General features: G+C 36.7%; 1 protein-coding gene across 3 annotated transcripts in view; it reads right to left on the bottom strand.

Moving 5' to 3' along the window:
- Window positions 1-15,318, bottom strand: part of Wrn (WRN RecQ like helicase) — a 123,740-nt gene that overhangs the window by 66,644 nt on the left and 41,778 nt on the right. For all 3 annotated transcript variants that reach the window (XM_055593452.1, XM_055593453.1, XM_055593454.1), the window contains 7 exons: window positions 8,059-8,479; window positions 6,029-6,109; window positions 4,237-4,375; window positions 2,882-2,957; window positions 1,357-1,424; window positions 1,017-1,125; window positions 590-658 (listed from right to left, as the gene is read on the bottom strand). In XM_055593452.1, coding sequence (XP_055449427.1) covers window positions 590-658; window positions 1,017-1,125; window positions 1,357-1,424; window positions 2,882-2,957; window positions 4,237-4,375; window positions 6,029-6,109; window positions 8,059-8,479 — 963 coding nt within the window. The remainder of the gene's footprint in view (window positions 1-589; window positions 659-1,016; window positions 1,126-1,356; window positions 1,425-2,881; window positions 2,958-4,236; window positions 4,376-6,028; window positions 6,110-8,058; window positions 8,480-15,318) is intronic.

Here is a 15,318-nt window from a genome sequence, read left to right as displayed (position 1 = left end):
GTTGGTTGGTTGGTTGGTTGGTTGGTTGGTTGGTTGGTTGGTTGGTTTTTCAAGATAGGGTTTCTCTGTGTTGCCTTGGCTGTACTGGATTCACTTTGTAGACCAGGCTGGCCTCTAACTCACAGCAACCTGCCTGCCTCTGTCTCTGCCTCCCCGAGTGCTAGGATTACAGGTGTGTGCCACCATGCCCATGCCCGGCGTATCCCAGTTTCTTGAAAATGAGCTGTTTCCTTAGAGAGTGAGACTCAGGGCATCTCATTTTAAAGGGCACACTGGAACATTCATGGAACAAGAGAACAGGCAAAAAAAAAAAACAAAAAAACAAAAAAAACCACCAACACAAGTCTGAGAACAGGGAGCATAACGGCGGGGCTTGAAATCCAGACTGCCAAGCTTATTACAGTAACCAAGTTTGGAAGAAAGAAAGGAAAGGGAGAAATGTAACTATCTTGTAATTTCAAAATTAAAGTTTTTAAAGTATGCTTTCAAATAAGGGCAGTTTATTCACACATTAAATAAAAATGTACACAAAATTCTCTTACACTATATACATCTTAGGATGTGATCTGAAGTCATATAAACTACTCACAATTTAATGTCTCCTAGAATATTTTTTGATTGTGCTGATCCAAGTAAACAGGCTGGAATGTTGGACATTCTAAAAGAGACAAATGCTCCACATCAATACACATAACACAGATACTAACTTGGCCCTGTAAGACCAACACTTGCAAGGCAAAAGGACAGAGAGACACCATCCTGGACTATAAACTGCAAGACCCTAGATAAAAAAATAAAAATAAAGATCAAGTCATGTCCCCAAACATAATCCTATCATTTATGTTTATCATCTGATATTTCATTTACAGAACAAACAGAGGGGGACAACTGGGCAAAGGAGCACTGGACTGAGAGAGAAGATGACAGCTTGGCCTCTCTAGTAAGATCCTGTCTTAAAGTGTTCTTTCTTGCTTGCTTATCAAAGGCAATGATGTAAAGGTAAAACTATTACTTACTCAAGCTGAAGAACCTGGTCTTCCATTAAGGAAATGAGAGGCGAAATAACAATTCCAATTTTGCCTGCATAAATAGGTGGATACTGGAAGCACAAACTCTTCCCATATCCTTGAATAAAAATAATACACAGAAAATAAAAATAAACTTTTGGTGTTTTACTTTCTTCTTACAATGTGCTTATATAGCAGAATAAATATCCTTGTAAGGTAATTCATACATTAATTTGAAATCTTTTTTTTCTGTTAACTCTCTCCTATATTTTAAGTTTGTGAAAGATTAAGCACTTTAAACCTTAATGATTTTTAAATGATTAAATTATTTACTTTAAGTATAACTTACCAGTTGCCATGACAACAACATTATCTCTTCTTTCTTCTAATACAGAATGAATGACTTTCCACTGAACCCTTGAAGGTAAAAAGTAAAATCTTTTGTCACAATCCAATGTACAAGTTCAAACTTATTTAACTTCTGCTCCCCAATAAACTCTTCTGACTTTTTTGAGCTTTCTCTATAAATATACGCAAGTCCCAGATTTTTGAGACACTATTTGATCAACCTCTCCTTCAGACTGCCTGACCAACTAGGAGTTTCCATATGATGCGTGTATTAAATATTATCTGAAGTATAAAGTAAATCTCCAGCTTCAAACTATAGAGCCAAAATAATTACTATTTTAAAATAAAGAAGAGGAATGTCTTGGGTTTGAAATGAGAGATCTGTGTCAAGTGATGGTCCAAAGGAAAATCAGCTGGAAATGAGATCCTCTGCTTATGCAGACAACAATTATTCTTCTTTGAGTGTTTTCTCTAACAACAGCATGCTGAGTTAACAAAATGTATTTCTCTATACATCTATGTGTGTTCTCCTGAACATGGACTATATTATTTTAGTTTTTTTACAAATTAAATTAAAAGAAAGAAGAAAATGCTTCAATGAATTCTGTTTTAAATTCTCAAAACTGGGAAAGCCCAGTCAAGATTTTTACTTTCTTACTGGTCTTATTCAAATTTACCTGTTCCTAATCTCATTTTTGTTCATTTCATTTTTTCTACTTGTTAGTGTGTCCTTGTTTGAATGGTCTGAACAAAAATGACCCCTATAAGCTCATAAAGAGTGGCATTATCTGAAAGGATTAGGATGTGTGGCTTTGTTGAACTAGGTGTGGCCTTGTTGGAGGAAATGTGTCAGCAAGGGCAGGCTTTTAGCTTCCAGAAGCTCAAGCCAGAACCAGTGGCTCACTCCCTCCTCCTGCTGACTGCCAATCCAGATGAAGAACTCTCAGCTCCTTCTCTAGCACCATATATGCCTCCATGCTGCCATGCTTCCTTCTGTGACGATAATGGACTAAACCTCTGAACCTGTATTCCAGCCCATTAAATGTCTTCCTTTATAAGAGTTGCCATGGTCATGATGTCTCTTCAAAGCAGTGAAAGCCTAGCTAAGACAGCCCTTTAGATGTAACTATATTTTACTTGTTAAAGCAGTAAAACATGTTTTTTTAGCCACTTATGACAGTGTGCCTTGGGAGACCTGCTCAAAGCAAGCAGGGATGCTTGTTTCCTCTGATTTCATACTTAACGAAAGGCAAATCAGCAACAAGAAAAAATTCTTTTTTTATTATGTAGTTTCTACATAGAACCATCCAGCTAAAGAAAAAAACATAAAGAAACCCTTCTTTTCTTACTAAAAGAACAAAGAAATTTATATACTACTTCAAATAATTTTGCAGTTACATAGGATATACATTTGACATATATGACTACAGTAAAATTATACTGCTACTGTTACATGAATGGATTATTTTTTTCTTTGTTAAAAAAATAATTTAAGCACATACTTAATTAACTGAGATCACACTCACGGTTTAAAACTGCAATGGCCGAAAAAGGTCTTGAGGAAATTAATTTGCTTTGCACTGGGTTCCGGCAATAAATGGTCTTGAAAATAAATAAAATAATAAAATTGATATTTATGTTCAAAAAGAAGTATACATGTAAGAGGAAAATTTCATTTTGTTGGCTTTCATTAAAAAGAAAAACAAAACAGTGATGGGTAGCATGTTAGCTTTCTGTTCTAACCAAATTGGATCCTCTAGGTAGCTATCAGGACACCAGGTGAATCCTGTGCTCACTGCTAAAGCAGTAGAACTGTGGGAGCGCTTTTACAAGTTACCAACACTGACAAAAAGAGGCCCAGCATTCTGTAATTAGGTACACTTGCAGGATCTAACATCTAGAACAAACCAAACCAAAGCAAACACCAGAAATGCTAAAATAAGTTGCCTACTAGAAGCAAGTTTTAATTAATGATAAACATAAATTATATTAGTATCCCAAATTAAGTATATAGAAAAAAAATAAAATCTTTGGTTGTTTAAAACTAAATCTACTTATGTAAATTCATTTACCTTTATCTGATTTAGTTATCTATCCAATTTAGTTAGGTAAATGCAGTTACCTAAATCTTTAGCCAAAAATTTTAATGGCAGCACACTGTGGCCTCTGCCACAGTGCATACCACTGTCCATCCTTAGATGCAAGGGCTCACAACAGCCAAGAAAGGACAAAACACAGATTCTAGATAAGCTGTCATTAAGCTTGAAAAATAAGTTTTATCTTACACCTTAACACTTCTAAAAAAAAAAAAAATCAAACAGATGGCTGCACTTAATAAAAGAAAGCAGAGGAAAATATTTTATCAATATGCTTATAAATACCTTCCACCTACAAAATGTTTTGAAATTTCTACATTTTCCCATAACAAAACAGTGTCAGCACAGTGTAAGCTCTACTTCTGGAGAAGACTCTGCAAGCTGACAAGATGACTATGATTATTTATCCTGAGATGATAAGTCTATCATTTACACACTCATGTACTATATTCTTTGTGAAAAGAAAGTGCTCTGGTGTGGTGCCAGTCTAAACCACAAGCTCCTGGGGAGCAGACCACATATATTCGTGTCATTTACATTTAATATAAGCAATTATTAAACTATTTTACCACAGTTACTGAGACCCAAACCAAATCTTTAACTTAAGGATGAAAGGTTTCAGTTGCCACATTTCCTGAGAGGCAAGAGCACTATGGGATTAAATGCCTGGTTTATAGACCTGAGAAGTAAGTATATGCCACCTACTCATTAAACTCCACAACACTGGAAGACTGGCCCAAAATCAAAGTCAGTGAAAGGTGAGTAGTTTCCAACCTATTTCTTACCCTCTTCTTCCTGCTCCTCTTCAGTGGCTTCATTTCCATCTCCATCTCCCTCCTCAGAAGGAAGACTCACGTTGCTTTCCATTTCCAACCATTTAGAATGAGTTGGTTTCACCGCATCATTATTTAGGTTTTCTAAAGACTGAAAGCGTAAAAGAAATTTTAAAGCAAAACACTGACAATATGGTATCTTTTCACCAAGCACAAAAAAGAGTGTTATTAACAAAGCCTACAATTTGGTTGAAAGCTGGCAGATGTGCAAGCAACTACACAAAAGAACATGTGTGCTCCTCTATAAATAAGTGCTGGAGAATGGCTTCAAGGCATGAGGCCAGGATGGAACTTGGCCAGCATAAACAAGGTTCATTAATAGCATGTAATGAACTGCCTCTAGGAAATCTATCATAAATTTTAAATTTGCATAATTTAAACAATTTTCCTTATTGGGCTTCAATGTTTTAGATTTCCAACTGGTAAAATACAAATTTTAATGCTATTTTTATGTTTCTCTATATTGGATGTCAGTTGAATTTTTTATGGCTAAAGATGATGCTTAAATTATGAGCAATCAATAAATGTGTTTCAGAATTATAAAAAAAATTCAAATAATTTTAAGAAAGTATTACTTATGTGAAATAAGTTCTTTTTTTTACATTATACATTTTCTCCCCTACTTAAAAAATATTAGTATATTTCAAATTGCTTAATCTATAAAACTTTTTACTAAGGAATGACATGGAAGATTCATTTAAGCAAAGTTCTTCACTTCTAGTTTTTACTTTGGCTTTAAGAAGTCTTTAAAAGTATGAGACTTTAATCCTATAAAAAAGAAAATGAAAATAATAAGTGATTCTGTTTAACTTTACCAATATATTCAGAGAGCAGAGACAGTCAAAGTACAATGTATGTTCCAGATGTCCACAAGTATCCTATACCACTTGAACAGAATGCACCAGAGAAACACTAACCTTTGCTGGTTAGTAAAGGCATTGTGAGTTAGCTCCTAGTTCTTAAATAGGAGTCAGGCTCTGTGATAAACCCTGCTGTGAGTAATGGGCATCAATGGGAAAATAAGAATTCAAATCTATAAGTAAAGAATGCACATCCTTATTATTTCTGTGACTGCCACTACTAGGATTCAAAACCGAAGAACTAGAAAATTACTCTCCTTTCATAAAAGGAAAAAAAAAAATCACACTAACGTAAAGTTGATAGATTGAAAAATAGATACAAAAGAATACTTCTATTTCTTTTCATTTTTCACTTGATTTAACTAAACTGTGTTTCTCCCGTTTCTCCTAGTCTGGTTTTTCCTGTTCATATATGATTCATGACACTTGATAAACTGGCGGTTAAGTGAAGGGATAGAAAATGCATATTTATACCTTATCTTTGATAACATAACAGAGTAAACAAGCATTATAAAATTACATGTGATCAGTATTTAAAAACCACAGTAAGAAAAACCAGAGACTACAAATGATTGAATTGGTAAAAATGGAATATCTAAAATATGCCATGAAGAATGAGAAATCAATGTCATATTAAAGTGCTTAGTCACTGCCCACATTTCATTCCAGAGAGAGATACAAAAAAACACAACATATATGAGAACTCACGATATTATACCTAAGACTACTTATATATTAAGAAAAGTAAACTGAAAACTTTAAGTCTAACATTATATAATGGGTATGAATTGCATTGTGGTGGCATCTGATTGAGCACTGAATAATGTTTTAGTTATTTAAGTGTTCTTATATTCTTGAAGTAACTCTTTGAAGTTCAAACATACCTTAAGCATCTCCATTTCTAAATCTTCATCACTTTCAATTATATAAGAGGAATCGTTTCCATCATCATTGAAAGATAAATGCTTTTAAAAAAAAGAGAGTATTTCAAAGATTAACTTCCTGATTAATTGATTCTATGCTCTGTGTTGTTTTCACTAGACACATTTAGACATCTTCCTCTCCTTTAATAGACAAATGTATAAAGCTTGTTTGTTTGGTGGGTGGGTGGGTGGCTGGCTGGCTGGTTTGGGTTTTTTTGTTTTGTTTTGTTTTTTGAGACAGGGTTTCTCTGTGTAACCTTGGCTGTTCTGGACTCGCTTTGTAGACCAGGCTGGCCTCAAAGAGATCCACTTGCCTCTGCCTCCAGAGGGCTGGGATTAAAGGCATGTACCATTATGTCTGGCATACAAAGCATGTTTATGTATTTACAGAGTGAGTAGACAGAATGGTTTTTTAAACATAATCAAAGAGAAATAACATACTTTAAAAGATAGGCAAGTTAGATAAACAGATTTGAAATAAGATCTACATTCAAAAGAAAAACAAAAGTTTAAGTTCTAAGGTCAATCAATGTCAAACCAAGTCTCTCCAACTTTCAAATACATGAAATTCTATACAATGTTAAAAAAAATCTATACAAAGAAAAGTAATTGTTCTTTTATATATATTGACTTAAAAATAGCAAAGAGTAATAATATGTAATTATATTATCTTTAAATAAATCAGTATTTTACAAATAATATCTATTTGAAAAAGTACTAGATGTATTATTTACTTGATCTCTTGCTGGTGTTTGGATATGAAAAATCTTTACAAAATTTAGCAATCCCAAGAAATCAGGTACCTAACAAAATATGAATCCCCCCTCTCTCACACAACACATATACACATAGATACACACACACATACACAAACACAAAAAAAAATCAAGAAGAAATATGAATAAATAACTCCCCAAATGCTGAATACTTAATTTGTAAAGGAAAAATAGCTTTAATTAACATGCTTAATTTGAAGCTATCAAAATATATTAAAATATATTTTTTTAACTAAGAAAGGTTTTGTTGCTTTCTAAATGGGGTCTTAAACAAATAATGAAAATAATGCTAGTAATCATTATATAATAAAACAACAATAACTGGTATAAAAGATGTCAGTTAAATCAAAATCATGATCCTACTGTTCTATTATATAAGAAATATTAGAGTGCATATCTAATGAGAGATTTCTACATAATTAGAGTAATGTCCATGTCAGCACAAAACAGCATTCTCTAAAGAGAGAGTATGGTTTACAAATGGTTGGAATGAGAATATTTTGAAATTTTTAAAACAACATACGTTTGCTAAAGAGAAACATAAAAATAAAAATCAAGGAATATATATATGACTGAGGTTCCATTTCTATAATAAAATTGGAAGAAATATACAATCTTTTCAAAATCTAAAATAAAATTTGTTATTGCAAAAAAAAAAAAAATGTGAAAAGCCCAGAAACAATGAGTGTCTTCAGTAATTTGCAAGCTAGTGAAAATCAGAAGGAAACAAGAGCTCACTGGCTCTCTGGGTGACAGTACAGACTCCTGTAAGGCACATCCTTTTACCCTAGCAAATAACTTCTACTTAAAGTAATATAACCTATTCCCCAAATCAAGTTAGATGAGTCAACACTCAGAAAGAATCTACCAAAAATCTATTAACTATTATGCAAAAAGAAGCATAAATGGTAAAGAAGCAAAATCCAACAAAGGTTCTCTTGACAATATAAAATTTTTGACCTATGCAGTGCTATATATTGTATTAAGTGGGTTTCACAAGTTAAGGTGGCCCTCTGTATTTGTAAATAAACTTTTGACGCACACAAGGCACAACTGTTTGCTTGTGTCTGTGGCTGCTTTACAATCCAACAGCTGAATTGAACTGCAGCAACAGAGACTATGCATCCCACAAAGCATAAAATACTTGCTCTGTATGCATTTATCCAACAAAGTAAACCAAACTGATGAATATATTATTCCCTTTCAATTTAGTACCTCAGAAGATTGGTGAGAAACATCATTACAATTTTTTTCTTCAGCCTGCTGTTCCAAAATTTGGAGTTCATATTCTGAAATACTGGACATCCAACAAGTTCTTTCCATTTCTTCTTTCAACAGATTGTCTTCTACTTCATCTTCAAACTCACCTTCTTCTTGCTTCACTTTAGTTCTAAGTACATCAACTTCCTCATGTTTCACTAAATTGTCAAGTTCTGGGTCCCATGGTTCTTCTTTAGGGAAAGTCCTAGGTTCTCCAATTTGTTTCTCTTTATCTCCAACAACAGCTGAATCCTCTGGTGACAATAAGGTAAAACTACTGCCTTGCTTCTGTTCAGGCTCAGTGTTTGGAGGACCAAATAGCACCTCTCTCAATGAACATAGATTTTCTGAAATATTCCTCAATATTATAGGAACCCTAAAAAAATTCAAGAAACATTATTCAGTTTTAATTATTCATCATAAAGACAAGTTTTAAAGGCTCTTACAAAAGAAAAGCTTACTAAGAAGACCCACGGACTAAACCTGCTCCTCATTTCCACACGGCCACATGTGAGGCTGAGTAGCAGCTGGCTTACCTGTGTGATAAGGTGATTCAGATTGTTGCAGTGGTCTACACATTGACTAATAGTCAACAGTATTTGGTTCTAAAAGCGTTTATGCCAGATTTCCCTTTTTCTGTTTGACAATTAATTTAATGAAATATAAAGTACATCAATAAGATATGGTCACAACAACAATGTAAAGACTACTTCATTACATTCTTAACTAAATGCGCAAGAAGAGCCAACAAATTTCTGTTAAAAAAACTTGTTTGATGGTTGACCCAGAGTCCATCTAGTTCTTCCCCCAACCTCTTTCAACATTTCCTTCTAGCACATCTCTATTTACCATGGCAACCATCAACTCTCAGAACCACACTTTACCAAGGACCACCAGTGGCTACACTAGTGTGGAAGTAACCTTTATTACCCTTCTGGCCTCCATTAGCTCTCTCCAGACTTAGTTCTACTGCGGGCCACCAAGAGTTCCTACTCTCCGACCACCTCCACCCCCTGGGGACTCTGCATCTTGGTGTGGAGCTAAGGTCTCCTCATTCTCTCCCTGTGTGACTTCCAGCCTTTCTTTCTAGCCCCTTCCCACTCCTTTGTGATACCTTCTAACTCCCAGAAACACTTTTAATTTGGATACCACAGCTCCCAAACTTGCCTAGGACCTAGAGTCAGTCAGCAAGGACAACCAAAGAACAGAAAACCCACCCAACAAAGACAAGACCAGACATTTATACCAAGAAACACTCCAAATATCATAACCCCAAATGCGTAGATCCCAAGACAAAATAAAAATACAAATAACCATACAAACAAAACAGCCAAAACAACATGCTTCCCCCAGAAGTCAGCATCTCTATTATAGTAAGCACCAAGAAAGGTAATTTAGTTTAAAGCAAAGACAAGAACTTCAAAACAGCAATTATGAATTGTTCAAGATTGTTAAAGAGGATATAAACATATCCTTAAAGAAAACAGTAAAAATACAAACATTGCATGAAAAACAAAAACAACTTAAGACATAAAAGTAGAATTTAACAAAGAAATAGGATCACCAAAGAAAACCCAAGCTGAAAAATGAAAACCTCAGGGTGTTAAAGAAAAGCCTCAGAGGTAAGTCTCACCAACACATCAAAAGTTATGGAAGAAAGAAGTTTAAGTCAAGGTAGAAGAAATGTACAGTTCAGTCAAAAAATATTAAATCTAGAAAGATCCAGGCACAAAACATCCAGGAATCCTGGAATACTATGGAAAGACCAAACTTATGTAAAATGGATATAAAGGAAGTAGAAAAAAATCTATATAAGGCACAAAAGTATTTTTAACAAAATCATACAAGAATTTTCCTGAGTCCAAGTGTGTGTGGGGGGGGGGGGATGCTTATCAACATACAAGAAGCATACAGAAAACTAAACAGGCAGAACCGGAAAAGAAATCCCTCCCTAATACATAATCAAAATACTAAACATACAGAAGAAAGGATATTTAAGGCTCAAGGGGAAAAGAGCAAATAACACATAAAGACTAGGCCATTAATATAACACTTGACTTTTTTTTTTAACTTTTTGTTGGTTCTTTGTGAATTTCACATCCTGCACCCCAATCCCACTCCCACTCCCCTGATACCCACCTTCCACCCTTGCAACCTCCTGCAACAGAGAAAAGAAAAATCTCGTGGAAGCTGTAGTGTGTGACAGTGTGTCCCCCTTTTGACCACACTTCTTTGATTGCAAATGTTCATTGCAATGACTTGTTGGTCTGGTTCAAGGAGTCTGGCTTCTGCTACTCTCTCAATACTGGAACCTCACTGGGACTCCTCTCAGATATCACATTGTTGCCCTGTGTCATGGAGATCCTGTACTTTTGGAGCTGTAGAACTGGCCCCTTCATGCACTCCAGCAGTTCATAAATGGGACAAATGTTAGGGCAGCCCAATTAAAATCCCTGGATCTGGACCTGAGAAGTATCACGGGGGGGGGGGGGGGGGGGGAGCAGGCCCTGCCGCTTGTCTTGTGGCAGCCTGGGTGAGGGAGAGCTGTCCTTCCCTAACATGCCTGCAGGTGGGAAAGCTGGCCCCAAAGGCATGAGGGCAGTAGAGCAGATGGGCTGACCAACAGCCGACTTTTCAATGGGAACTTTGAAGGCCAGAAAGGCTCCAGACTGATAGCACCGAAAGACCACAAAAGCCTGCCTAAACTACTGTATCCAGCAAAGCCACCAATCACAGTAGATGGAGGAAAAAAAATTCTCCAAAACCAGACAACAAAAAAACCAAAACAACAAAACTGTACTGTTCCTTGATAACCCTCAATATTAATGGCCTAAACTCTATAATAAAAGGACACAGAAACAATGTCTTCCATACACAAGACTAATGCACATTTGAACTCTCAGAGACTGTGGTAGCATACACAAGAATGACAAAGGTTCAATACAGAAAAAAGTCCAGCACGCCTAACCAAAAAGTTCTTTGCAATGCATATGGCTGGGAAAGGAAAAATTCACTTTTCTCCAATAAAGTGTCACTGGGTATATCAACTGCATTGCAGGGCAGGCCCCATGCCCAGAAGGAAGCAGTTGACCAACACAAAATGAACTCCATGCTTTTTCTGTAGACTTTTTGTTTCATTTTGTTTGGGTATTTGCTTTTCCTTACTGGTTTTTGTTTGTTTCGATTTTTGTTTGCCTGCTTGACTGATTGTTTGTTGAGAGAGGTGCACTCGAGCCTGGAGTTGGGTGGGTAGGGAGATAGGTAGGATCTTGGAACTGTTGAGCAAGAGGGGAAACATGGTAACAACATAAAAATTTTTAAACCAAAAAAAAAAAAAAAAAAAAAACTATACCCTATAGTTAAAATAACTACAAAAGCTCATAAGAAAAAAACATAAAAATTCTTAGGACTCTGTATTCATATGACTTTAGGTACACTGAATTATCACTCCATTTTAAAGAAACTAAAATTAGAAATTGTAGGTAATACATTCCAAGTATATTTTAAATAAGAAGCACTGTGCAGAACTCCGAACAGCAGGCCTACATTTAATGAAAACTCCATGATGCTTGCCTAGAGTGTACAAGGCCTCAAGCTCAATCCTCTGTACTAAAGAAAAAAAAAATCTACCTAATAAGTGAAGAAATTAGAAAGGGCCAAAGGAATGTGATAAGCAAAGAGATGCATTTATTATGTAATGAGTGCTTTGGGTTATATACTCTAATTTTTCAGTATGAAAATCAATGACTTAGATAATCTGAAATGTTTGTATAGCTCCAGTAAATTTTATGGTTCAAGATGAAACTTTGCTCTTTCATAAGAATGAACTATCAAAGTGTGAATTGTTCCAGGAGTTGTTCCCACACTAGAAACTGCATTATTACAAGACACAGAAAAAAAGCTAGAACTGACAGGGCACATCACCCTGCCAGTTAGCGTTCAGACTTCGAGAAGGCATTATGCCACCTGCTGGGGAAGTGGCAATGTCATCAAGGGTCTTTCCGGCTATGTACCCTCTATGCTACAGTTCCAACCTGCCAGGCAAGATGTGCCTACTGGTGAATTAGTGACATGACTGGTTGTGGGTTGGCCAGCAAAACTGTGACAGGATTTGAAGACTGGACCTTCAGGGGGGAATAGATGAGTGGACACGGTCAAAAGCCTTGGCTGGGAAAAAGCCAGGCCCCACCAGCAGAACCTACTGCCGGCAGGTTGCTAAGTAGACACATACCGTATTGCCTTCTAAATACTTGTGTTTTTCCCATAGTGTTGCTCTCCGCTTCAGTCAGAAGAGCTTTTTTTGCAGCAGGAAATGACTAATGGAGACTCAGAACTGGTCAAAGAGGAGAAATGAATGTTGTGTGCTCAGTCTGAAATGGGACCTCTATATCACTCTTTCAAAGGCCTGTGGACATCACAGAAAGGATGGGCAGACTGTGAGAGTTGGAAGATATGGACGAGTGCTATCAAACTGCTTTCTGCATGTGGCATGGCTACTGAAATTGTAAGCACACAGCAGCTGTGGACACCTGTAGAAGCCTACAAAGGACAGGGCCTTTCAACACCCACCCTGGAGGAGCAAAGCTCACAAGAGGCCTCCTCTTCCCCAGAAAGCCTTTGCTTGGTTGCCAGGAGAGGAGTTACCATTCTCTTCAGCAGTATAATACTGGTAAGTTGCCAATGCCCAGTCGACAGCTTCTTAACTATGCTCATACAAATTCAGCAACACACTCAAGGCTTGTGAGCACATGTGCACACACACAAACACACACACACAACATGAAAGAAGGAAAGGAACTACCTAAGTAAAAGAGAGTCAGCAGGAATCAGGGAAATAAGAGAGTGTAATGGGAGACAAATATGATCATAACAAATTGTATAAAATGGTCAAAAATCAAAACAAAACTGTACAATTAACAACTCTCCAAAGTTTGGCTCAACCTTAAACTGTCAAAGTCTGTATTCACACAAACAAAACCGAGATCAAAATTAAATTCTGTGCTGGAAAGATGGCTCAGCAGTTAAAAGAACTGGCTGCTCTACCAGAGGACCAGGTTTGATTCCCAGCACACACAAGGCAGCTCACAGCCGAGTGTTCCAGGGGCTCCAACACCCTCCTCTGCACCCCTCAAGCATATGGCATGTAAGCTGTGCATACACATACATGCAGGCAATATACTCATACACATAAAATAATTTTTAAAACTTTTAAATTTTTAATTATATTCAAAATATAGTAACAGACATATTTTAAAATAAAATTTTATAACATTTTTGTTAGGCAGACTGATCTTGAACTTGTGATTCTCCTGCCTCTGTCTCCTGAGCACTGAGATTATAGGTAAGTACCACCATGCCTGGTAATATATATATCACCACATATGTGTGTGTGTGTGTGTGTGTGTGTGTGTGTGTGCTTATATGTAACAACTGTGTATGAATAATGTGGTAGGAACAGTTATGATGCAATTTAATTGTGAAATAAATGTGTTGCTATAGCAACAGTGACATAATTCAACTAGCAATACTTTATGCCTTATTTACCCTACTCTCACAACAAAGATATAACCACCTACTCTAATACTAAACCCTGGCCTGTGAAGACATTCAAGTTAGCATGTACTTTTCCTTCCTTAAGAGTGCTATCATGCTCATTAGTAAGCAGGAGACAAGCTCAACACCCAGCAGAATGTCAAGAACACTGCAGCAATGCCACAGGACACACTGAATTTAAAATCAATGACTAAACAATACTAAATAACTCCAATCCTATCAGTCCTCTGAAACAAAACTGTTCCTGTCTGCAATAAACCTCAAACTACTCTGTTGTGAGTTCTTGATGTTAATAAAGCCTACTTAGCCTGCCGTTTTGAAGCAAAGCAGTAGGCATATGTGATTTATACCAAGCAGGTATTCTGTAAAAATCAGAAACCTATGTTTAAGAAAAATTACATAAAAGGTTATTGAAATTGGTACCAGGAGTGAGGTACTGCTGTTAGAGACCTGAACATGTTTTGGGGAAGACTGTAGAAGGACTTTGGAACTTTGGGCTAGAAAAGCCATTGAGTGTTCAAAGCTTGGTGAGCTGTTCCTGTGGATCTTGGAAGATAAAAATGTTGAGAGCAATGCAGACAATGAGGCCTGGCTTGTAAAGTTCCAGAGGGAAGTCTGAGAGTCCCTTAAAGACTCTGTTAGGGCTATTTGTTATTTTATTTTATTTTATTTGTAATTTTTTTATTGAAAATCTGTGGTTCTGGGTAGCTGGAGCTGAAAAAGCAGCTATGACTAACAAAACACAAGAAACACTGAAGTAAAATTTTGCATTACTGGGACAACTGATGCTGCTCAGCTGGAGATGAGAAATTAGTGGTGATTAAGAAGACACCAGCATCACTGAGGTGAAATCTTCTGGGAAACGTTGCTTCAGAGTCAGCTCACAAAAACTCTTCCAGAGGTGGCTACAGTTGTACCACACTCTGGCAGCAGAACTTGGATCCTGGGACAGTCACCCAGGTGGTACTGGTTTTGAGGCATGAAGGGGTCATGGACAGCAGGTGAGGCTTGGCACTGTGAGAGTCCAAGAAATGTCTCTGGTGAAGGTGCAACTCCAGGAGCAGTTGAAGTCCCAGGATTAAAGGGGTCATGGAAACGAGTGGCTATTAGTGAAAGTGCAGCCTAGTTGCAGCAGAAAACTCAGCATTTTGGAGATGTCAGAAGTACTGGATGACCACCAAGAACAGTAGCAGCAGGGGCGTGAAGCCAGCCAGGGCCTAGAAGACCAGCTTTGTATGCCTCAGAGAGTGGGGCTGGAGAAGTGATGCAAGCAAGCCATTTAGAGAAACACAGACTATCATGAGTGGGTCCCAGACACTGGACATTGCACTACTTACACTGCTGGGAGTTTGATTTTGCTTTGTTCAGATGGCGACTATGCCCTGGTTCTTCCCTCTTTAAGTGAAAAAGTATTTATTTTTGATTTTACAGGAGCCCACAGGAGGCCATAGTTGAGAGACTTTAAACTTAGAGAGACAGAGACTGACACAGAGAGAGAGATTTGGGAGTTTTACAGAGACTTTAAATTTTAAAAGAGACTAGATCATTTAAAGAGACAACTTCTCAAGTGTTAAGTTTGTAAGACTGTGGGACTTACAAGTTTGTAAAATGCTCTGTACTGTGATGGCTTTATTAATGTATGATATTGGGAATGAACAAGAA

This window comes from Psammomys obesus, unplaced genomic scaffold (genome assembly GCF_907164565.1).
Source record: "Psammomys obesus unplaced genomic scaffold, mPsaObe1.curated_primary_1811, whole genome shotgun sequence".
Taxonomy (NCBI): domain Eukaryota; kingdom Metazoa; phylum Chordata; class Mammalia; order Rodentia; family Muridae; genus Psammomys; species Psammomys obesus.
Note: the sequence above shows the minus strand (reverse complement) of the source record. Positions and strands in the feature narration are given on the sequence as shown.